The 25453-nt window shown below is 43.3% G+C and overlaps 1 protein-coding gene across 15 annotated transcripts in view; it reads left to right on the top strand.

Moving 5' to 3' along the window:
• LOC115843179 (nephrocystin-1) overlaps window positions 1-25453 on the top strand; it is a 105608-nt gene that overhangs the window by 49641 nt on the left and 30514 nt on the right. For 11 of the 15 annotated variants that reach the window (XM_060309878.2, XM_060309883.2, XM_060309880.2 and 8 more), the window contains 5 exons: window positions 585-661; window positions 1592-1691; window positions 11327-11439; window positions 13458-13531; window positions 15441-15485. In XM_060309878.2, coding sequence (XP_060165861.1) covers window positions 585-661; window positions 1592-1691; window positions 11327-11439; window positions 13458-13531; window positions 15441-15485 — 409 coding nt within the window. Of the gene's footprint in view, window positions 1-584; window positions 662-1591; window positions 1692-11326; window positions 11440-13457; window positions 13532-15440; window positions 15486-16929; window positions 18384-25453 lie in introns of those variants that run through there. The other 4 variants (XM_060309889.1, XM_060309886.1, XM_060309885.1 and 1 more) reach the window with 1 other exon arrangement.

The following is a 25453-nucleotide window of genomic DNA, read 5'->3' as shown; positions in this document are numbered from 1 at the left end:
AGGAGGCCTCTTACCTTCTGCTTCCACACTTACGGAGTACGCAACTTTAAACGTGTGTCAGTTTAAGATTTACTGTTTAAATGTATGTTTGTTTCCATTTGTATTGAAACAGATAGGACAAGGGGCTACCAAACTAGGGGGGAAAGAAGGGGGGAGGGATTTTTCATGTTTTGTTTATCATTTCTATGCCATTTGAACTTTTTACAACAATCTACGTGTTACTTTTATATTTTAAAAATAGTATGAATTCATAATAGCTTTATTTCCAATGATGATTTGAAACATTTGAAAAATGCATTTAAATAACACGAGTCATTAAAGTCAAAAGACCTTAATGACATTAATTAATCTTCCTCATTTTTATGTAGAAAAATGTGTTTTCTGTGGTTCATAGTTAAGAAAGAGACTTTATTTACTGAGATGATAACCCCATGGAGGTGTCAACAACCTTCATTCTCATTTACCAATGAGGCATAAATAAAATGTCTGTGAATGCGTCTGTGCTAAAAAACGTTCCACTACTGACTCTACTGTTTCTCAGTGTCCGTAACACGTATCCATCATGGTATATTTTTCTTTTGTAGAACTTATGAACTCTTCTTGAATGGAGGTACCCCTTATGAAAAAGGTGTTGAAGTGGACCCTTCAGTATCCAGAAGAGGTACCACTCTTCTGTGTTGCTTTCTTTCCTTAAAGATTAAACAAGCAGAAGATACATCGGAGAAGATACCTATAGTATAATAAGCGTAACACTTTTCACGTGAATTCACATTTTTTAAAATATGTCGTTCGATGTTAAAATCTTAATCATTTTTATCTAAGTGCTTATTTTCTTGGTAGCATATTTGAGACTCTAACGTAGGAAATTAGGATGCATGAGGACCCTGTACTGGTTCCTTTTCGTTGAACACTGGGCCACAGAATTAATAGAATAGGCCAATCAGTGACTGCCTATTGCTAGGTCAAAGGGTGTAGACATTTGAAATTGTGGTATACATACCAGGTTGCCCTCCAAAAATACTGAGCATCTTTTAATGTGTTCATTGACCAGGCACTGTGCTAGGTAAAGGGAAAATGGAGAGTAAGGCAGATATGGCCCTTGCCTCTTGGAGCTCAGAGCCTGATGGGTTTGAAACTCCCCTCTAGGTCCTCAGACATCCCGCTCCTTGCTTCGTGATTTAGGACACACAGCACTGCTGCCGCCCCAGCAATGCCAATCCCACCTTCTTGGAACAGGAAGGAGCTGGGATGTGGGATGCAGCTGGTTCTACTTGGAGTCAGACGTGCTTTTTAAACTCCCTTTTTCTTTGTCATCTGGCAGCTGTGATGCTGTCACGGTATCTGATGTAGTGGCAGCTCCAGGGGTGGGCTGGTTGGGTGCATTCTGAAGGTCCTTAGGGCACATCATATTCATCAGTCCATTTAGGGCGTATGGGCGACTGCTGCCTCTCATACAATTCAGCCCCACTGGTGCTGAAAAAAACTTTGTCTTATTTTTATATATAAAAAAATGTATATAAAATACTCTATTTTATTATATTCACTGCCTAAGCATTTAAAGTTTTGAGATGTATTTTTTATTTTTTTAAAGCACATGGTAGTGTTTTCCATCAGATGATGACAGTGAGAAGGCAGCCTCAGCTTCTAGTAAAACTGAGATCTTTGAACAGAAGATCAAGGAACATGCTAAGGTTGGTACCTGCTGTTACCTGTCCGGTGAACTTGGGCCCATTCAGCGTTTGTGGACCATCTCTGTTTCTGGCTTCTCCACGTGCTTGGTCACCTTCTGTTAATTATTTTTTTTCCTCACTAATTCTTCTGCCAAGGATCAGTAGGGAAATGGAATAATAATACATTTCAGATTAGCTTATTCTTCTGTTTACCAGTTAGCACAAATGATAGATGCGGTCAGAAATAGTATAGAAACTTTTGAGTCAACGGGACTTATCATCCACAGTCCTACCCTCAGGGAACTTTGGGGAACTTTTTTTAATGTCAAGTTTGTTGAGGTATAATTTACACGCAGTAAAATTTGCCCTTTTTAGTTTAAGTTCTTTGCGTTTTGACAAGTATATACAGTCATATAACTACCACACGGTCAAGATAGAGAATATTTCCATCACTATAAACAGTGAACTGATGCCCCTTTGTAATCAACTCTCCAGCTCCGGCCTCAGGCTACTGCTCCTCTGTTTTCTTTCCCAACAGTTTTGCCTTTTCCAGAATGTCCTACAAATGGACTCACACAGTACATAGCCTTTTGAGTCTCGCCTCTTTCATTTAGCGTAACGCAGTTGAGATACACCCATGCTGTTGCCTGTGCTAGTGGTTTTTTCCTTTTTGTTCTAATTGGTATTCCATTTGGTGGATATACCCTAATGTGTTTATTTATTCACTAGTTGATAGATACTTGGGTTGTTTCTGGCTTTGGGCAATTATGAATAAAGCTGCTCTATATATTTGCGTAAGAGTTTTTGTGTGTGTGGGCATGTCTTCCTTTCTCGTGGGTGTAGGTACTTAGGAGTGGGATTACTGGATCATCTGGTGTTTGTTTAACTTTATAAGAAACTGCCAAACTGGTTTCCAATATGACTAGAGGCCATTTTACACCCTCTCCAGCCACATATGAGAGTTCCAATTACTCCGTATTCTTGACAACATTTGATATGATCAATTTTTTTCTGTTTTGCCCGTTTTATTTATTTATTTATATATTTATTTATTTTTGGCTGCATTGGGTCTTCGTTGCTGCGCGCAGGCTTTCTCTAGTTGCGGCAAGCAGGGGCTACTCTTCGTTGCGGTGCATGTGCTTCTTGCGGTGGCTTCTCTTGTTGCGGAGCACGGGCTCTAGGCGCGGGCTTCAGTTGTTGTAGCACTTGGGCTCAGTAGTTGTGGCACACGGCCTTCAGTAGTTGTGGCTTGCGGGCTCTAGAGCACAGGCTCCGTAGTTGTGGCACACAGACTTAGTTGCTTCACGGCATGTGGGAGCTTCCTGGACCAGGGATCAAACCTGTGTCCCCTGCATTGGCAGGCAGATTCTTAACCACTGTGCCACCAGAGAAGTCCTTGCCCATTTTAATAAATGATTAGTAGTAGCTGTTGGTGGTTTTAATTTGCATTTTCTTCAGGGAGATTTTGCACTGGTAGAATCCCAGGTCGATCCATCTCTAACTCAGTAACCTCTTGGACAAGTCATTTACCATCTTTCTCAGGGTCTCAAGGTCTACGTCTTTAAAATGGACATCATACTAGTATTAACCCCATCAAGCACTAAAGAGGTTTAAGGAAAAGAAAATATATAAAACACTTAGCTAGTACGTGGCACCCAGTAACACACAATAAGTAGCAGCTATAATTATTACTCTTATATAGTAATAGCTATATTATAAACAGCTATAGCTATTACTACTATCATATGTCTAGATAAATGTAAATACAATGACAGGTGGCTGGCACTGTCATCACATTTGTTCAGATGAGGATGTGCTATGTAGCTGGTAGGATCGGGGGATTCAAAAGAAGCTTTGAAGGTTTGGAAGAGGTGCCAGTTGATGACGTGGAGATGTGGAGAGTACGCAGTGGACAGGAGGGGCAGAGGGAGGAGCGTGGCTCGGGAACAGAGACTGATGCAGTTGACTGGTCCCACAGTGACCTGCTCTCTGCTCGCGGATTATCAGGAAGCAGGGAACCTTGGCCCACCTCTGTGAATGGTTGCTTTTCTCATTCTAGATCATGTTCCCAGTTTAAATATCCCTTGTTCTTTTCTCTAGTACTGAAATGTGTATTATAATTATAGTGTTAACAGTTAAATCTTTCAATAACCATTAATTATGTGTTCGTGGGTAGTATTCATCCTCTTGGCTTTTTTTTTTCCTGGATGTTCATAGAGCCTATAAATACCCTTCTTTTGGCCAATCTTTCCTTGGACAGTTTTTATTTTTCAAGATTAATAGAAGAAGCACAGTAGCGGTCTTTGTAGAAGAAAAGCTAGAATCCTGTTTGGCCTCATTCTTCCTACGTCTTCAGCCTCCCGCTACCCCCCTTGTTGATAAGCTTTCGAGAGTCCGAAGCACTCCCAAGCGTGTCTGTCAAGCACAGCTCTTAATAGTGTTTCTTTGGCCCCAAATATCAGTTTGCAGATACGCTTTACAATCTAGAGATCAAATCTGACTTGGGTGTGCGGCGGTCAGATGGGCGGGCCCGTTCCCCCAAAGCAATGAACGTTCTTCTGCATGCTGGGTTCTCAAAGAAGGGTCCCAGGTCCTCATCCCCTGACGTCAGGAACTGAGCCCTTGTTGGTTACAGCATACAGTAGGCACCCGAAAAATGTTTGTGAAATAATTTCCAAGTAGAGCTCTTCCTGCTGGTGTAAAAGTGGTCGGGCGCTCTGCTCTGCCTTCTGCGGTCCCTGGCCTCCCCCACCTCGTCTTGGTGTCCGCTCCTGTCTCCTCCCAGAGCCCCGAGAGAGACCTGAGCACCGTCTTGAAATTGCCGCTCCACTTTGCCTGATGCAGAAATGCGCTCTGCTCTCCTGGTGGTGTCCAGCGTGGGCTTCAGGGCCCGCCGGCCTCAGGCAGGCTCTCCCAGGGGCAGACCGTGGGCATGGTGAAGCCAGAGGCCTTGGGCCCTACTGCCGGGCCATGGGCTGGGGTGCGAGGGCTGTGCTGTGGGTCCAGGATGAGAGGCTGGAATCAGGCCTGTGCACCCTGGAGGTGGAGCCTGAGATGGGGCTGACCCTTCTCAGTCTCCTCTCCCTGACCTGCCACCTGCAGTGAGTGGGAAAAGAAGGCGGATGATGCTACCAACAGCCCTCCTCCTCCACTCCTCCAAACGCCCATCCCGCCTCTGTCCCCACTCTCCCTTGCTTAAGAACTTCATATTTTGGGATTTCCCTGGTGGTCCAGTGGTTAAGACTCCACGCTTCAACTGCAGGGGGCACGAGTTCAATCCCTGGTTGGGGAACTAGGATCCTACGTGCCGCAAAAGAAAAAACAAAACAAAAACAAAAACACCCTTCATCTTATGTATATGTGTAACTGATTCACTTTGTTATAAAGCAGAAACTAACACACCATTGTAAAGCAATTATACTCCAATAAAGACGTTAAAAAAAATAAAAATAAATGAATAAACCCTTCATCTTTGTTTAGCCAGATTTCTCTGCTTGAAGGAGAAAGGACGGGGCTCTTTTTGTTATGCCAAGGGACCTACAAAACTGCGGGCAGGGCCAAGGGTGGGAAGCCCAGTTATAATCTGCATTAGTGCCCAGTTTCCCCAGTATCCTTGCTGGTTGGCTTCATCCTGCCCTCTCACCAGCCAGCAGTCTTCCGTGTGTGTCTCCTTTGGCTGTCAGGAGCCCTGTGAAAATCCGATGAATCAACGTGGACTCGTCTCCTTGACCAAAGAAACAGCACCAGAATCCTGTCCCTGGGTCTCCTTTTATGGAGACAACTCTGGTCATGTTGACCCTCAGCTGAGACGGAAGAGGGAGCAGATAGGTCTTCCTGTTTCACCAAGACTTGCCTTTCTGATTTGGGAGCTGTTTTTTTGATGGGGTTTAACTTGGTGTGATTTGGCCAAATGCATGCTTTTAAGCCTCTGATGAGGGAAAGCCCTGAATTTAGACCCAGACTCCCAGAGCACGGGTTCTGAATACCGAGACATACTGGTCTGTGGCAGTAGGCTACATGCCTGTATATAAATTTGCTACAAATTTGTTTGTTTTCCTTTGCTCTCTGGATGTATGCCATCTTTTTTTCTCTTTTACTTCCATTGTATCATTGCTAAAAATAAATGAAGTAATAGTGTTGCTTGCCGGGGGCCCAGTATCATGTTTATTGCCCTTCTGTTGGTCTGTCTGTGAGGTCAGAAAGAAGTATATCTTTACTTCTTCAGCTCAGAGCTTCCTGGTCACCTTGGATTTGGGAAAATCAAAGGATTTCCCTAAAGGAAGCTCTGGTAAAGAGCCAGCAGCGTTGCTTCGTGTTATGGGGAGGTACCAGAAGGAAAGGAGTGCCGGCACTGTGGGCGCTGAAGGCCTCCACTGCAGGCTGGCCGCGATGCCTGCCAGACAGAGCAGGCCGATCTGGGAGAGAAGGGGAGGAGAGAATGGAAGGAAGGTTCCACCCCTTCCCCTCGTAGAATTAATGTCTGTTTTTCAGCATGAGACATGAGTTTGGGCATGCTGCTGAAACACTGCCCACATGTCCCATAGACCGGAGGGCGGGGTGTAGAACAACATGGAATCACAGCATGAACACCGAGAAGGCATGTGGTGGCATCGAGGCAGCTTAAATGTTCCCCTGCAGCCAACCTGAAATCTAGGTCAGGGCTATGCACGATCAGAATTTTAGCGGGGCTGGAAAAGGGTGACTTCTGGCTCTGTGCATGAAATGCTCTATATGAATATAAGTGTGGTAAGAGAATCTATCTTGTGTTTTGGGGCATTTCTAGAATGCAAGGGTTAGGGAGTGGTCAAGGATACGTATCTAAATTCTGTGAAACTAGTCATAGGAACTCATTACTCCTGTACCATCCCTGGGGTCACGTTCATTCTGCTCTCTTTCAGCAGGCTGGAAGCCTGGATGTTACCTCTGTGATTAATTTTCCCTTCTAAAATTCTCATCCTAGAAGTTAGAGTGAAGGATTATTTTCTGAAGTTAAAGTCTCCTTTAACTTTAGGTGGTTTCCCTTAGCCCAAAGACATCTTCCTCTTGGTAGAGGACATTGTTTGCAAGGTTTTCGAGATTTCCTATACGCTCATTCTTCATGCTTAGTGACAGAGTTCATGTATTTCTAAAAATAACACAGAAAATGTGTGTTTAGAATGATTCAAGACATTTTCTTGAGTATCTGCTAAGGTTAATTCTGGTGCTCAATATTCTCAGTAAGTATTTAGTGTGTACCAGGTGTCAGGTTTTAAAGCACTCACTTGTATTTCCAGATTATATTTTGAAATCTCAATATTTGAAATTTTATTTCTATTTTTTATTCCCAAGTATTTTCTTTTTTTTTTTTTTGACTTTTTTTTTTTTAACATCTTTATTGGGGTATAATTGCTTTACAATGGTGTGTTAGTTTCTGCTTTATAACAAAGTGAATCAGTCATACATAAACATATGTTCCCATATGTCATCCCTGTTGCGTCTCCCTCCCTCCCACCCTCCCTATCCCACCCCTCCAGGCTGTCACAAAGCACCGAGCCAATATCCCTGTGCCATGCGGCTGCTTCCCACTAGCTATCTACCTTACTACGTTTGTTAGTGTGTATATGCCCATGACTCTTTCTCGCCCTGTCACAGCTCACCCTTCCCCCTCCCCATAACCTCAAGTCCGTTCTCTAGGAGGTCTGCGTCTTTATTCCTGCTTTACCCCTAGGTTCTTCATGACATTTTTTTTCTTAAATTCCATATATATGTGTTAGCATACGGTATTTGTCTTTTTCTTTCTGACTTACTTCACTCTGTATGACAGACTCTAGGTCTATCCACCTCATTACAAATAGCTCAATTTCGTTTCTTTTTGTGGCTGAGTAATATTCCATTGTATATATGTGCCACATCTTCTTTATCCATTCATCCGATGACGGGCACTTAGGTTGTTTCCATCTCCGGGCTATTGTAAATAGAGCTGCAATGAACATTTTGGTACATGACTCTTTTTGAATTATGGTTTTCTCAGGGTATATGCCCAGTAGTGGGATTGCTGGGTCATATGGTAGTTCTATTTGTAGTTTTTTAAGGAACCTCCATACTGTTCTCCATAGTGGCTGAACCAATTCACATTCCCACCAGCAGTGCAAGAGTGTTCCGTTTTCTCCACACCCTCTCCAGCATTTATTGTTTCTAGATTTTTTGATGATCCAAGTATTTTCTTTCTTTCAATGCTATTAGATATGCTATTAAATGAAATTAAAGTTTTAATTTCCTTTTCAAATTGTTCATTGTTAGTATATAGAAACATGACTGATTTGTGTATGTTGATTTTATATCCTGCAACTTTGCTGCATTTGTTTATTATAACAGTTTTGTGTGTGTGTGTGTGTGTGTGTGTGTGTTTCCTCTGCATTCGTCACATATCAATGTAACTTCAATATTGAAATCACGTTGTGTGTGAACAGAGATAATTTTACTTCTTTTTTTTCTAACTTATATGCTTTTTATTCATTTTTCTTGCCTGACTGCTCTGGCTAGGGCTTCCAGTAATATGTTGAATAAAAATGGTGAAAACGAACATCCTTGTTTTGATCTTGATCTTGGAGGGAAAGCCTCCAGTCTTCTCCATTGAGTATGAGGTTAGCTATGGGATTTTCACATACAGCCATTATTACGTTGAGATAGTTTTCTTCTATTCCTAGTTTGTTGGGTGTTTTTATTATGAAGATATGTTGCATTTTATCAAATGCTTTCAGCATCAGCTAAGAAAATAACGTGTTTTTTTTTTTTTCCTTGATTCTGTTAGTCTAGTGTATTACATCGATTGATTTTCTTATTTTGAACCATCCTGGCCTTGTAGGAATAAATCCTACTTGGTCATAGTGTATAAAACTTAATGTGCTGTTGAATTATGTTTGCTAGTATTTTGTTGAGGAGTTTTTGCATCAGTGTTCATCAGGGATATTGGTCAGTAGTTTTTTTGTTGTGTCTTTGTCTGGCTTTGGTATCAGGATAATGCTGGCTTCACAGAATGAGTTTGGAAGTATTCCTTTCATTTCAGTGTTTCAGAAGAGTTTGAGAGGGTTTGGTATTAATTCTTCTTTAAATGTTTGGTAGAATTCATCAGTGAAGCCATCTGGTCCTGGGGTTTTCTTTGTTGGCAGGTTTTTGATTACCATTAAGTCTCCTTTCTAGTTATAAGTCTGTTCAGATTTTGTATTTATTATTTAGTCGTGGTAGGTTGTGTGTTTCTAGGAGTATGTCTGTTTTATCTAGATTATCTAATTTGTTGGCATACAATTATTCATAGTCCTCTTTTATAATCCTTTGTAATTTTTGTAAAATCAATAATAATGTCTCCTTTCATTTCTGATTTTAGTAACTTGAGTCTCTCTCTTTTTTTCTTAATCAATCCAGCTAAAGGTTTGTCGATTTTATTTGTCTTTTCAAAGAACCAGCTCTGCTTTCATTGGTTTTCTCTGTAGTTTTCTATTCTCCATTTTGTTCATTTCTGCTCTAATCTTTATTATTTCCTTTCTTCGGCTACCTTCGGGTTTCATTTGTTTTTCTTTTCAAGCTCCTTAAGGTGTAAAGTTAGGTTGGTGATTTGAAATCTTTCTTCTTTTTTAATGTAAGTATTTATAGCTATAAATTTTCCTTCTTAACACTGCTCTCACCGCATCCCATAAGTTTTGGTGTGTTGTATTTTCATTTTATTTGTCTCAAGATATTTTCTGATTTCCCGTGTGATTTCTTCTTTGAGCCATTGGTTGCTTAAAAGTATGTTGTTTGATATCCACATATTTGTGAATTTTCCAGTTTTCCTTCTGCTGTTGATTCCTAGTTTCATTCCATTGTGATCAGAAAATGTACTTTGGGGGCTTCCCTGGTGGCGCAGTGGTTGAGAGTCTGCCTGCCGACGCAGGGGACACGGGTTCGTGCCCGGTCCTGGGGGATCCCACATGCCGCGGAGCGGCTGGGCCCGTGAGCCATGGCCGCTGAGCCTGCGCGTCCGGAGCCTGTGCTCCGCAACGGGAGAGGCCACAACGGTGAGAGGCCCGCGTACCGCAAAAAACAAAAAAAAAAAGTTGAAAAGAAAATGTACTTTGGAAAAAAGAAAATATACCTTGTATAATTTGTCTTTTAAATTGTTAAGACTTGTTTTGTGGCCTAATGTATGACCACGTATGTTAGGAGAATGTCCTGGAGAATGTCCCATGTGCACTTGAGAAAAATGCGTATTCTGCTATTGGGCAGAGTGTTCTGTATATGTCAGCCAGTTACAGTTGGTCTGCAGTGTTGTTCAAGTTCTCTTTCCTTATTGATCTTCTGTCTGGTTGTTCTATCCCTTATTGAAAGTGGGGTATTGAAGTCCGCTACTATGATTGTAGATCTATTTCTCTCTTCACTTTTGTCACTGTTTACTTCATATATTTAGGAGCTCTGATGTCTGTTGTATATGTTTATAACTGTTATATCTTCTTGATGAATTGACCCTTTTATCATTATATAATATCTTTCATAGTAACAGCTTTTTGGCTTAAGGTCTGTCTTGTCTGATGTTAGTATAGCTATCCCTGCTCTCTTTTTCTTTACTATTTGCATGGAATATCTTTAACTATCCTTTCATTTTCAACCTGTGAATGTCCTTAGATCTAGAGTGGGTCTCTTGTAGACACAATATAGTTGGATCCTGTTTTTTTAATCCATTCTGCCAATCTGTGTTTTGGGGTTGGGGAGTTTAATCCATTTACATGTAAAATAATTACTAATAGGGAAGGACTTAATTGCCATTTTGTTATTCGTTTTCTGTATGTTTTAAGGGTATTTTTGTCCCTCCTTTCCTCTCTTCCTGCCTTCCTGTGTTTTTAATTGATTTTTTTGGTAATGATACATTTTGATTTCCTTTTGTGTATATTCTATGCATCTTTTGTGTGTGGTTACCATGAGGATTACACACAACATCCTAAAGGTCTTCCAGTCCATTTTAAGCTGATATCGGTGTAACTTCAATATTGAGATTTTCTTGTCCTTGAGACCTTGCTACAGTATGTGCCAGGCATTGCATTAAGCATTCCACACTTACCTCATTGTAATCCTGTTAGTAACCTGAGATGCAGCTACGACTATCTGTGTTCTGCAAATGAAGAAACCGAAACACAAGGAGAATAAATAATTAACCCCAAATCACATAGCTAGGAGGTAGCACCGCAGAGTCAGAATTCAGTCTGATCTGCCACACCCTCCTGTGTTCCACCCAGCACTGGGAACAGTCTGAACTCGTTTCCTCTGCATTCGTCACATCGGGTGAGGTGGCAACATGGCTTTGTTAAAACTTGTAGCTGACTAGTCCCGTTCTTTCTAAAGCACATAATTGATGACTTTTATTTTTTATTCGACATTTAACATGGCTGTATATGCGAACATGGAAACACAGGAACGGTAACCCAGAGTCGCAACTTGAAAGTACACACGTAAAAATAAAAGTTTTCTGAAGTTTAACGAGGTCAACTTATAGTGGAAGTTTTCCTCAAACTTATTAAAAATTTTTTTCAATAATGAAGCAAAACTTGAAACTCTTCATTCGAGTAATAAGTATACATTTTAAAAACACCGTAGGTTGGGTCATAGGGGATTGTTTAATGAATACATTTTTTTTTCTTCTTTTATAGTCTACTGCCGGAAACATTAATTGGAAGTATGTGCTCCGTTCATTTGTTGATATTTTATCGCCAGATTCTTGGTGACGTGCTCCTGAAAGACAGGATGAGCATGCACAGTGCTGGTGAGAAGTCTTTGCAGTTTCCTCACGTACAACAGTGCATCATGCTTTGAGTAAATGTAACCTCTGCCAGCCTTTATCTTCTGCTTCTGAAGGTGACATTTGGAATAAAATATTTAGAATAGCATCAGTGTCAACCACTTACTTCAGACGCGAAGCACTGTGCTCAGCGTGCATCCTGTGTGAGCTCCGGACGTGTTCCGTTCTTTACGATATACACTTTTTACCTTCAGATTCTGGGGACTTGAGATCCTAAATTGCAGATATAATCATATTTTCCTTTAATGTCTTCAATAATGTTTTTACTACGTGTTTGATATGTATATCATCTTTTTTGGAAAGAGACCAAAATTACCCAAAATAACTGGTTCTTAATGCAAGAAGTTTAGAAATCAATAAAATTGGTGAATCCAGGTAAGAGGTGTTCAGCGGTTCTATTTTTATTCTTGCAACTTTTTTGTCAGCTTGAAACTTTTTCCAAGTAAAATGTTAAAAAGTAATTTTAAAAAAATCAGTGAGCTGTCACACATGATTGAACTTGCACAGAGATATGCATGTGTTGTAAGAATTACCTCCAGAGAAAGTTGAATTTTATTGGATATTCTTTATTGAGTGCCTAGTATATGCCAGGCATTGTGCCAGGACCCAGTGATGAATGAGACAGGCACCATCATCCCTACTCTCGTGGAGCAACAGACTTCAAACACAAAATTATATGAATAATCCTTTGCAACCTCAAGTGTTCTGAAGGGAAATACACAACAAGAGCATACCCTAGGAAGACCTGAATTAATTCATAGGATGAGGGAAGGCTTCTCTGGGCAAGGAATATTTAAGAGAAGACCTGAGAGAGGAGTTAGACATACAGGGGAGATGGGTGGGGGTGGATCCTTTCTGGATAGAGGGACCAGCGTGTCTGAAGACCCAAGGCAAGAAAACCGGAGTGCACTGGAGAGATTGAAATTGAAGGCAGGCCAGTGTGGCTAGAATCGAGTGAGAGGGAGAGAGAGCCCCATGATGACTCGGCTCTCATGGACAAGTGGAGTTCATGGTTAGACACGAGTCCCCTCCCAGGGACACACCACCTGGATAGGTAGGTAGAAATGGAACTACCTAGAGTCAGAGAAGCACCAACATTTCTCAAGGAATAATTGTAATTCTAAAGGAAGGACAGTTTAAGCCTTTTAGTCGTCACTTGCCTCTGAATTTGTTTCAACGACTCCAGAAAAACTTCACGAACGACCCGACTCCTTAAAGAGGAGAAGGCTTATTAGTTTTCCTATAGGTAGGGAGAAGCCTACTCAGAATCGTTGGCTTCATTTGAATCTGCGCATCAGAATAAACTTAGTGAGACCTAGAGAGAGGATTTTTCTCTGCTGAGGACACAAGATTATAGAAGTCATTGCCCTTGCCGTTTCTGAAGTGTCCTTCCTGGTGGGCCTCTTTGCACAGCCCTCCACGTGCCACTATTGGTTGTGAAATATCAGTATTCTCCTGCACAGTATGTAGGCACGTGGTCAGAATCCCCAACTCCTCATTCCTTCCGATGTCATCCAGCACCATCCGTTGGCCCCAGGCTGGGCAGGAGCTGCCCGCCCTCCACCTCCTTTCCCTTGGTGCCCCTTGTTCCCACTCAGCCTCCTCACAGTGTGGGCGCCTCCTAATTGGAAGATTTCTCTTACCGCACCACACTCATGAGGAGGAAAGAGAGGTTGGAAAAAAAACATAGAAGAACAAAATGTTCTAGTCTTATTCTGTTCAGAGCCACTTTACTCCCACCTAAAAGCTTTACCTACTTGGTACCAGACTCATTTCAGACTTCCCCGGGGTGTGGATATAGGGGCAGATGGAGGCCGAGGGGGCAGCTTCCAGCCCTCCGAGAGGTTAACGTGGGTAGAATGTGTTATCAGCAAATCACGTGGCACAGTCATTTCAATCTGAATGCATGTTTTTATGTCTGTTGCTATAAAACACATTGGCTGAAGTTTATAGAAAATCCTTTCTGTTCTTTTGTATTTCAGATTTAATTAGTAATCCAGTGCTGGCCACCTTCCCCAAGCTCCTGGAGCAGCCCGACCTGATGGATGCGCTCAGGGTGGGTAGCGTGCATCATGATGGAAGCCTGGCGGGTCCTAAAGGCGGTTAGACATACTGCACAATGAGTTCTGACACCAGCTGTAGGCTTCTGTGGGGTTCGTTTCTTCTCTATTTGGATGATGTCTCCCGATCCCTGTCTGTTGTCCAGCTAACTTGGTCTCATCTGTCCTTTCTTACTATGGAGGTGACTTCCCCAGGGCTGCCTTCCCTGACCCCGTAAGCAGACGGAGTGCCTGCCTTCTACCCCGTTGCAATCTCCTCCCTATTGTTTGTTCCTTGACTTAAGGTGGCCACCAATTGTGTCCTGAGAGCAAAAATCCAAAATGGTTTGTTAGATAAATTGACTGAGTTTTCAGGGGAGAATCAGGGCCTGCATATCATTTTTATTTTAATTTGAAGTATGTTATCTGTTGTATGAAAAAGCAGCTGGATATTAGGTTGAACCATGTGAAATCTCTAATCTTTAGCCATTTATTGGCCTTCAAAAACGGCAGTTTCACAAAGTTCAACTTAAATATTAGAATCGACAAGTATTAGGCCTGCGACGCAAATACTCAGATAACGTAAGTGCCGTAGGGGATGTGTAATCCAGGTCCTTGCAGATTTAAAGGAGGCAGCATGTAAGGATCAGGAGCCTGTTTCATTAAAGATGTCCTCAGGGAGATGCACCTAATGAAAGCCTGGGGGCCAAGCGGGGTTTCGACATACTGGGACGGGAGAAGAAGACATCACAGGTGGGAGGGTCAGCACAAGCAAACACTCTGAGGCAGGAGGGAAGAGGGCGTGCTCTTGAGGAGAGCAGACGACCCCGCCTGGCCTGTCGGATGTCGTCTGTAGACGGTCAAGGGCGATCTCAGTCTCATCCTGTGGGTGAAGAGTGTGGTAGGTGGTGGGCAATCCATGAAGGGTTTTGCTTTAGGGACCCCGGACAGCACAGAGACGTGGAAAAGCACGTGCGCAGGAGGGAGGGGAGCTGTGTTGGGAGGTGAGTCCTCTTGATAAGGAGGGAGGCCATACAGCCTGGCGGAGTTGGAAGGAGGAAGCATCGTCTACAGAGGTTTTTATTAGACTTTGAAACTGATTTCACGTGCTGGTTTGGCTGGGGAGGGGGTGTCAACAGCAATGATGAGGTTTTAGCAAAAAGATGTAAGAAAATGTTCTTGGCATATGCTTATCTGTAATTTCAGACAAGCTCATCTGGCACTATAGTTAGCTAATGCAGAATTTCTCTTTCTTCCCCTATAAAGCATTAGTATATTAATATTTACTCGTTATACAAAACGTACATACATTGATTCATTCAACAGATATTTCACGAGAGCCCGCTATGGCTAAGGCACCATGCTGGGCCCTGGAAGGTCTTTGATTCATACTTCTGTGGGGTTAATTGAACTCTGGGTTTTTTATTTCTTTAAAGAAGCTTTTGTGAAACTTGGTGCACAGATTGGAAATATTTACTTGCAAAGCTGTACTTCATTCTACCTCTCCCTGTCCCCTGTCCTCATCTCGGCAAACAGAATTGTCGAGGAGTATGGTATTTGGCAGAATTGTCTATTTTCATGACTGTCTTACCTTGAAAGCGTAATGGTATTTTATTGTTTAGGTGCTGCGTTGGTGCAGTTTGCACGCATGTGTTAGCGTTGCACTGATTCTCTGTTCTTAAATTAGTTTTGACTTGTAAGCATCACGGGCTTCTGAGGAATCGTTCACTGATGCCTCCCGCCTAGTCAGTCTGGTTCTGGGTCATTAGCACTCGATACCTAATTAGAGATTCACTCCTTACATGTGCAGGATCTGTGCAGCGTTTGTAATCCTGTCCGTAAGTTTAATGACAGAGTGAAGTTGCAGAGGTGTGGCAAAGACTTGTGAATACTCGGATTAACATAATATTTCTGTTTGCTTTTTAGAGTTCCTGGGCTGAGAAAGAGAGTACCTTAAAAAGATCAGAGAAGGTAACGTGACTGTGCACCCCGAGCGTCACACGTTTTGTGCTCCGTGTCTGCCGCACACCCTAATCATGCCTCTTTTTTAGCTGAAGTAACCATGGTCCTAATCCCTCTTGACAGTTAAACGGTGTTATTACGGTTGCAAAGACACCTTCCCAGAAGGGTATGGGTGATGGATTCCAAGTGTAAAAGGAAACACTTGATCGAGACAGTCATTTCAGATCACTGAGTTTATTGAACTGAGGGGAACTTTCTAAGCCAAAGTGTCCCAGTTGGCGATCAAATTTCTCTCATTTAAAAAAAAAAAAAATTCCCCTAGCTCTCAAAGTCCGTATCAGGTAAGGAGAGGGAAGAAGAAAATTGGCATAAGCTGTAGCACACATTGAAAGCAGGCGTGGCTGTGCTTACGTGGCCGGAGAGTGTGGTCATTACAGAACTTGCGGTGATCAGTGAGTAGTGGCTTGACTGCTCTAGTCTGGGATTGACACACTTTTCTGGTAAAGGGCCGGAGAGTAAATATTTTTGGCTTTGCAGGCCACATGTGGTCTGTCTCAAACACCCAGCTCTGCCACTGTAACGCAAGGCAGCTTCAGGCAATATGTAAACACCTGGGCAGGGCTGTTTTTCTGTAAAACTATTTCTAAAAAGAGATGGCAGTGGGCTGCATGGGGCCCATGGTCCATGGTTTTAGGACGACTAATCTGAACTTTTCATTATCCTCAAGGAATCACGGGAGAACAAAGACACTAAAAATTGAAAAAAAAAAAAGTGTATATATGGTATCCTTATTTGAGTTTTTGTTTGACTAAAACTGGCAGGTTTAATGCCCTTCTAGCTTGGCAGTGGACAGGTGCTGGGCCTCGGGCCTGTAGGAGCTGCCTCTCCACACACGGTAGCCTGCGGGGGCCACGTCGCAGTGGAGACCGCCACCCCGGCTCTGATGCCCACCCCGGCTGGGAGCCGGGCCGCTGCCCGTGTGGGTGTTGCCCAGCTCTTGTTAAGGGGAGGCGGGGCTGACAACACATTCCTACTGCTTGGGGCTCCCTTCTCTGGATTTCACGCAGAGCCCTTGCTACCCTTCCCCCGTATCACCTTGGCCTCATTCAGCAATACAGCTGACTTCACATCGTGTCTTAGTTCCGTTTACCTGGAACCGCACCCTCGTCCCCGGAATTAGACTCTGGCACCCCATCTGCTTGATGGAATGTCCATGGCACTCAGGGGGCACTCTGGCCTCAAGGAGCCCCTTGCAGACCCTCAGAGAGAACCACTTGTCTCTCTCCGCGGTGACTCCTGTTGTGTCCACGTCCTGACTGAGCTGCCAGACACTGACGCACCTCCCTCCCACCCCCTAGACGGCTTCTAGTTAACAGAGCTCGTCCAGTGTAACACTTGAGGAGTAACGAGCTGGGTCCACTCACAGTCACTGGTGGTGCCGGTGTTTTCGCAGAGAGACAAGGAGCTCCAGAAGGCCGTGTTCCTCCTGGTTTACCACGACTGCGCGCTTCCCCTCCTCCACTCTGCGCTCCTGCCTCCGTTCAGGTGGGCAGAGGAGGAGACCGAGGCCGCGCGATGGAAGGTCATCGCCGACTTCCTCAAGCAAAGCCAAGAAAACGAGGGCGCCCTCCAGGCTCTGCTGTCGCCAGCGGGGCTCCATGAGCCTTTCGACATTTCAGAGCAGACCTATGACTTCTTGGGTGAGATAAGAAAGGTCGCAGCCTGACAGCGGTGCCCCTTGACCTTCCACTTCCCGCTGAATCTGATAGACCCTCCATGACAACCTGCATCACGTGAGAAAACCAGAAGTAACTGTCCCATCATAACCTAGGCTTTATTCTTTTTTGTTCAGGCCACATTCTATAAGAAATATTTATCTGGTAATTTGAGTATGTGTTAATACAATGAAGTAAATTTTTATGAGAAATACTATTATATCTAAATTTAAAGAATTTTTTTTCAAAAACCAACTAACAAACTTTTGTTTTTCTTTTTCTTTTTTATTGAGTATAGTTGATTTACCATATTATGAAAGTTTCAGGTGTACAATATAGTGATTAACAATTTTTAAAGATTATACTCCATTTAAAGTTATTAATACTGGCTGTATTCCCTGTGCTGTACAATATATCCTTGTAGCTTATTTATTTTATACTTAATAGTTGTGCCTCTTAATCCCCTACCCCTATCTTGCCTCCCCACTGGTAACCACTAATTTGTTCTCTATATCTGTGAGTCTGTTTCTTCTTTTCTTATTGAAGTATAGTTGGTTTACAATGTTGTGTTAATTTCTTCTGTATAGCAAAGTGACTCAGTTATACATATATATACACTCTTTTTTATATTCTTTTCCATTATGGCTTACCATAGGATATTGGATATAGTTCCCTCTGCTATGCAGTAGGACCTTGTTGTCCGTCCATTCTGTATGTAATACCAAGTAACAAATTTAAGTTAACTGTATCTATAGATTTATATGGAAGCAAGATTTTATCAAAAGCTAAATTTATGACTATTCAAGGAAGTGAAAATATAATCTACAGACTAGGAGAAGATATTTGCAAATGACATATCTGATAAGAGTCTAGGACCCAGAATATATTAAATATATGATTTTGCTAATAAACTTTGTGTTGTGAAATGTAGGGGAAATCAGAGTAATCTATTTGAGAAAGTTGTGCTATTAATCACTGAATTCAGTCTAATATTTGAATGTGGTTTATTCTAATTAGATATAAAAACAGAATCTAGTTTTACCTTTTCAAGTCCATATAATTGGTGCTCTTAAAAAGAAAATAAAACAAAACAAAAAAACACCTCCAGGCTTTGGGGACTAAGTTACCCCACCCCTGTGTCAAAGAACAAAGATTTTGTTGCATTTCAAATAAACCTGTGACTGCCAGTGAATTGTCCCAAGCCTTCACTGTGAGTGATAACAGTACGGCTGGCGTTTGTTGAGTGCCTGCTGCGTAGTTCTCATTTACTAGGTTAGCGCTCACAGCTACTACAGGAGGCCAGCACTGGTGTTTTCCTGTATTACTACAGCTGAAGAAACAGGCCAGGCAGATTCGATAATTTTCCTAAAGTCAGAGCTAGTAAGTGGCACAGCTAATGTACCTCGTAGAGACACCATGTATCATCTACAACCTAAGACACTCGCCTCATCAGTGCAAACATTTAAGAATTGCATGTGAAAATAAAACATGAGAAGGCTATTGGAAGAAAAAGACGATCAAATTAGAGTTTAACCTAAACTGTCAGAGCACCAACTGAGGAACTTTTCTGGACAGCGTGCTGCCTTAGAGGAGGCATTTACTGTTAGAGACCCATTGTATTATGAAACTCCTGGGCTACATCTTTAGTCAGCTTCCGCTAAACCCTTAACCGAAACCCAACGTGGGCCTTCATCTCCGAACTTAACATGGGAAAGGGCTTCCAGCCACAGATGTCATGAGAGAACATGGCCTCGGAGAAAAGATTTCACTACGTCTCCACCGCCCCCCCAGACCCCACCCCACGCCCTCAGTGACGTGTGGGAAACCATCATGACGAGCTGCCTGTCCCCTTCCCAGGGCGGTGCCTCTCTCCCTCTGGGACCATGGCCCTCCACAGCTCCTGCTGCAGGAGAGGGGTTCCCGCCTGTGTAAATGGAGGTGGCGAGCGTATGTACAGAGATTTCCCGGTTCTGTCAGAGTTGTCTCATCTTAGGTCCCTGCTGTCTGCTTTGAGAGAACATGAAACCATGTCACTCCCCGTTGCGAAGGTCATTTTTCTGTAGACTCTTTAATTCCTAACTGCCAACTTTTACTTTTTCTAATCATTTAGCTTATTCTTAGCATCAAGCCAGAGGTGGGGCATTCTGAGTGAAAGAAAATATTGCTGGTGAATTCCTTTCAGTGAATGCACGGCGTGGAGCGAGGGAGCTTTCCTTAGAGGGTGTTTTCACAGACTGTCTTTTGTGTTCATTTGAAATGTGTCGTGCTTGACCAATGCGGCCAACTTCAGGGTTTCTGACACATAAGCAAAACACTGAGACAGGAGAGAAAACAGTTTCAGTCATGCTCAGGCCCAAAAGGAAGGCGCGGAGGCAGTTGGCCCGCAAGGAGGAGGCTGTTCGCAGGGGTGAGCGTGTCTCTGCCATCGAGAGGCTGAAGTTCCCTCCTCAGTCAGTGGAGGCTTTTTTTTCCAAAACAATGAAACCTCTCTGGCTTTATAATGCCACCTTTTAGCTTCCAAAACAGGAAGAGGCTGTCAAGGAGCCAAAAACATCGTGGAAATGAGTCCTTGGGGGTCCGCATGTCAAGGAGCGTGACTTGGCAACACACCGACTTAACCGAGAACTGAAGCGGGGGAGCGGCAAGACGGCAGCAAGTATGGGGTGCCTCCCTGTGAGGGGGGGGTCCCCACATCAGAATCACAGGTCGGGGCAGGGGGACCTTCCCTGGCGGTCCAGTGGTTAAGACTCCACCTTCCAGTGCAGGGGGTGCGGGTTCGATCCCTGCTCGGGGAGCCAAGATCCCACATGCCTCGCAGCCAGAAAACCAAAGCAAAAAACAGAAGCAATATTGTAACAAATTCAATAGAGACTTTAAAAATGGTCCACATCAAAAAAAAAAAAATCCTAAAAAAAAAGAAAAAAGAACCATTGTGGAGGACAGGGGGATTGGCCCGCTCCCTCCACCTCCAGCCTCATACAATGGATCGAGCATCACATCCATCAGATCTGCTGGAGGCGGAAAATGTTGCAATTCCCTGGCCTGGGGGGCCAGTCTGGATGGCAGGAGACGGGGCATGTACTACGGAGCAGGTACCACCTCAGTCGCCAGTGGTTTTATGGTCTAAGATTGAGGCCAGAACAACTCACAAGGGAGTGGTTGAAATGCATGATACCACATACAAACGGAGCAGGTTTAACTTGCCACCCCAGCAGCATCTGGGAAACCTCCAGGGACCAGGGAGGGCGCTGGAAGTGTCATCTGCCAGCCCAGGGCTTTGTCAGTTTACAGTGTTACAGGACATCCTTTGCTGTGGACTTAGTCACTTCCTCTGGTGTGAAGCATTCCAAGCTGGGAGGTTTTCTCTGGGCGTGGAGGTGACCAGAGCTGGCTGGAACCTAACTGCTTTGTGTTCTGCTTCCTCAAAACAGAGAATCTGAGACAGATCCCTACTGATTGAAGGCACCGTACATCTGAGGTTTATAATCGCCCATTCGTTCGTTCATTCATTCATTATGTATTTGCTGAGCACCTACTATGCTCCAGGCACAGCATTCGGCTTGGAGGACCCGGTGGGAGCAGCCCTGATGAGATCCCTGTCCTGACTTGCAGTGCACGATGTGGACGTAATCACACATGAGAACCATGAAGAAGGGCACAGACTGCTGGAAGGGCCTCTCGCTGTGTCTTTCCGTTGTTGCTGTGATATTTAAATTCCAGCCATCCCATGTCTGCAGGGTTAAGAGCCCTGAAGCGGGCACTGAGTAAGCGATCAGCACAGGTGGTCCTTCTTACTGCGCTCTCTCTCCCCAGACGCCGCCATCCCACGTTGGGGACCAGCTGGCTTCCACTCAGTTTTTGGATGAATCCCTCACTCTCTGAACTCCCACCATTCACTGTCTGAAACTCAGGAATATGTGGATTTAATAACATGTGGATCCTTCAAGAGCCAGACTTGCTGGCGGAAATTCTGATACATGAAGGCAGTAATCGAGTAATCACAGATGGACGGGGAGGGATGGGAGGAGTGATAAATGAATGGTGAGTGAAGGGCTGTGCCATGATGTGTAGGAAAACGGAGGCCTCGGAATTTATGTCTCAGTGACTGACACTGAATGAGGGCGTGCAGGCGTGCAGGCAGAGTATAAAATGGAAACCAGAAATCACGGATGGAAAACAGCTTTCACTCGGGACTTTGGTAATATGGCCCTTGGGTAGTCCATTTCTCGTGCTCTGGAGACAGACTGGACCTTAACCTGCTCATTTGTATTTGACTTTGCCAACAAAGATTAACTTTGCCGAACTTCGCCCTTTCGAAGAGGCCACTTTGGGGAGATAACAAAAAAGGCTCCAGACTTTCTGAGCCATTCTCCAGGGAGGTCTCTCTAGATGACCCAATCATTATCCCATGAGTCCGTCCTTTTTCCTGCCAGCTGTCCTTTGACCCTGAAGCCTTCTGTGCCTGCCCAGACCCCAAGGACACTGGGAACCAGACTCAGTTCTTCCTAACGGCCACAAATAGCATTAACCGCAGCCTCCTCCCAAGCCTGGTGCTGTGGTTGTGTGCATTCTAACTCCCCCATTTGGGAGGCAGATTGATTTGTAGAGATAGTAGCTGCAATCCAGCTGTGTCTGAATGAGCAGGCCAGAGCCAGTGAGACATGAGTGTCCCTGCAGGGTGAAGGGGGAGGGCTGGGCTCCTCCTTCTACAGGGGGAAGCAAGTGCGTGGACATCTGGGCATTTGCTGTCCAATATCCATAGACTTCTGGTAGCTCCACCCCCCTTCTCCTTCTGGAGGAGCCCCCGCCACTACACCACACCCTTTGATCCCTTTCATCACAGCTCCGGGAGGGGCTACGATTGGCTCAAGAAGATCAGGATATGCCACTCCCCTGGTCACAGTGATTGGATTAAGAATGGGCCAATAGAGAGCAAACCCCAGATTTATTCTAGAGCCCTCTCCTTCCCTGCCCAGTGTAGCAGGAGATGTGAGATCTGGAGCCACTGTGTATTGCAGCAATTTTACTACTGGGAAGTGAAAGCCTAGAGCTGTGTGTACATGGGGGTAGCACCGAGTGAGGTTAAGAACAAAGCCAACGGTAGTGACAGCGACAGGCAGGCAGGGCTGACCAAACAGGGGGTCTTAGGTCCTTGGTAGCATTGTTTGAGTCCCTGGATCAAGCCTCACCTGAAGCCAACATTCCCCCAACTTCTCACTTACCTGAGGTAATAAATTCCCTTGGTTGTTAGAGCCAGTTGGGATGGGTTCTTCTAACACGTGCAGTGGGAAGAATGGATACGCTGTCCCTTCTCCAAGCATCTCTGGCTTTCTCCTGGCCTGCCCCTTATCTGTCAGGCAACCAATAAATCTTTTATGAAAAATGTATAAGGCGATTTATTGGTGGGGAGAGAGTTTGAGGAAGAAGAGACAAAAAAAAAAAAAAGAGAAAAGCAGTTGTCTCCAAAGTCTTTCTGACGGAGAGGGTCGATTCAATCATTCGAAAACATTTATTGAGTGCTTACTGTGTGCCAGGCAATATTCAATACAAACAGAGTTACTGCTCCTCCAAAGCCAACATCCGAGGGAGGGCAGGGGCGGGAGACAAACAATATGCAAATGAGTCAATAAACAAAAATACGAGGTAGTGATAAGTGCTATACAGAGAATCAAACCAGGCTGGTAGAGTTTTGGTTCTGGTCAAATAGTGATGGGTATTCTACCCTTTCCTTCCCACTGAATGCAGCTAAAGCCCTGGACAGGATGCGTGAAACAGCTTTCCGAGGACTCTGAAAAATCAGTAGAAGTGGGACTATTTGGGAAACAAACCAGAATTGAAAATACTACCAAAGTGGTGGTGAGTTTCCCATTTTTTCCCTCCAGATTCTTCAGGCCTGGGCTCAGACAACATGAAACCTAGAACTGTGTACAGGATACAGACCAAAAACGTCTCCGAAAAAGCCCTCCATTTCTGGGCTTAGGAATGGGAAAGAGAGCCCATATAGGGCAGAGAGAGTGTAGAAAACCCCTGTTTATTTGTGGAGTTTTTTCCATTCTTTCCTGCCCCCAGGCAATCTAGTGACAGTAGGGGTGACAATGGCAGTGGCAGCCAGACAAGTGACTAAACTCTAAGGAAGGGCACGCTTCTCTCTGACCAAAGGAACTGTGGTCCTAAGAGCATGGGGGGAAATCCTTCCTTCTTTCTCTTTCTCTGTGTAAATATATCTTGTTGCTCTTTGTCACAGTACAGCAGGGAAAGTAAAACCCTGGCTTTTTAGCCAGGGGACCAAGGTGAGGGTGGAGGGGTCAGGATCACCTGGGAACTGGAAAGTGTGGGGGGATCATGGGGAGGAGGGAGCTAGAGAAAGTGATCCCATAAAGTAGTGTGTGAATGTCTTAGCTGCCCCTAAAGAGCATGCCAAAGGATTTTAGAACGAGCAGCACGGTCCCAGATGAGCCTAGGTCCAAGACTAGCACACACACCAAACAGATCTCAATAGCACTGCAAAGCCTTAAAAACTGAACTGACATTGTTCAGGTGGTTTCAGACCAGAGAAGGTAGACAGGAACTTACTTGCAGCCTGCATCTAGCCAGTTTGGTCACCTGCTAAAGCAAACAAAAATTCAACATTTTCTATAGGATTTAAAGAAGACCCATAATCCTATAACATAATATTCAAAATGTCCAAGGTAAAATCCACAATTACTTGATATTTGAAGCCCCAGGAAAATCTCTCAAAGGGGAAAGAGGAAAGGACAATAAGAGACAACAAGTCTGAGATGACATGGTTGTTGGAATTGAGACAGTAAAGCAGCTGTTATAATCATGCTCTAAGAAGTAAGGGCAAATCCCCTCGAAATGAATAGTCTCGTCAGAGAAACAGATGATATAGAAAGAACCAGATTGAAGTTTTAGAAACAAAAAATACAATAACCAAAATGAAAAAGATTAATTGGATGAACTCCATAACAGTATGCAGATGATAGAAAAGTCAGTAAATTTAAAGATACTTCAATAGGTCAACATAAATCAATATAGATAGATCAATACAAATTGTCCAGTTGAACAATAGAAAGGAAATAGATTGAAAAAATAAACAAATCCTTAAGAACCCATGGGACAATGCCAAAAGGTCTAACATTCTTGTAACCAGAGTCTCAGTAGGAGGGGAGAAATAGTGTAGTACAGGAAAAAAAAGTTTTTTTGAAGAAATAATGGCTGAAAACTTTAAAAATTTGATGAAAGACTTAAAAGTTACAGATTCCAGAAGCTTAGTGAACAACAAAAAAAAACTCAGGGAAAGCCATGCACAGCCATATCAGAATCAAACTATAAAACTAAACACGAAGAAAAAAAAAAAGTCTTGAAAGCAACCAAAGCAAAACAATGCATTCAACAGAGGGAACAACAGTTTGAATTACTGAGAATTTCTCATCAAAACCAGAGGCCAAAACATTTCTTAAGTGCTGAAAGAAAAAACAAAACTGGCAACCCAGAATTCTATATTCTGCAACAATACCCTATAGGAACGAAGGTGGAATTAAGACATTCTCAGATGAAGGAAAACTAAGGGAATCTATTGTCAACAGACTTGCTCTGAAAGAAATGCTAAATGAAGTTCTTCAGGCAGAAGGGAAATGATACCAAAGGAAAGCTTGGAACATCAAGAATGAAGGAACAGCAACAGAAATGGTAAATATCTGGGTAAACAGATTAATTTTTTCTCTTAAGTAAGTTCTTTAAAATATGTATGATGGTTGAAAGCAAAAAACATAACATTGTCTGATGGGGTTTTCAACGTATGCATTTATAACATGAATGACAACTACAACTGAAAAGAAGAGGGTAAAGGGACCTATATGTTCTTCACTCCATCCGAAGTGGCAAAGTACTCTTGAGTTGACTGGAAAGTTAAGTACGTATACTGTAAATCCTAGAGCAACTTCTAAACAAATAATACAAAGAGACATGGTAAAAAACTCAATAGATGAATTAAGATGGAATAATAAAAATGTTTTTAAAATCCAAAAGGAGGCCCAAAAGATGAAAGAAAGAAATGAAACACAGAGCAAACAAATAAAAAACAAGAAATAGTAGACCAAAATCCAAATATATCAATAATTACATTAAATGTAAATAGTCTAAAAATACCAATTAAAGGCAGCAAATTGTTGGGAGTTCTCTAGTGGTCCAGTGGTCAGGACACAGCACTTTCACTGCCATGGCCGAGGGTTCAATCCCTGGTCTGGGAACTAAGATCCC

This window comes from Globicephala melas, chromosome 12 (genome assembly GCF_963455315.2).
Source record: "Globicephala melas chromosome 12, mGloMel1.2, whole genome shotgun sequence".
Lineage (NCBI taxonomy): Eukaryota > Metazoa > Chordata > Mammalia > Artiodactyla > Delphinidae > Globicephala > Globicephala melas.
The sequence above is the reverse complement of the archived record's forward strand: the minus strand, read 5'-3'. Positions and strand labels throughout refer to the sequence as shown.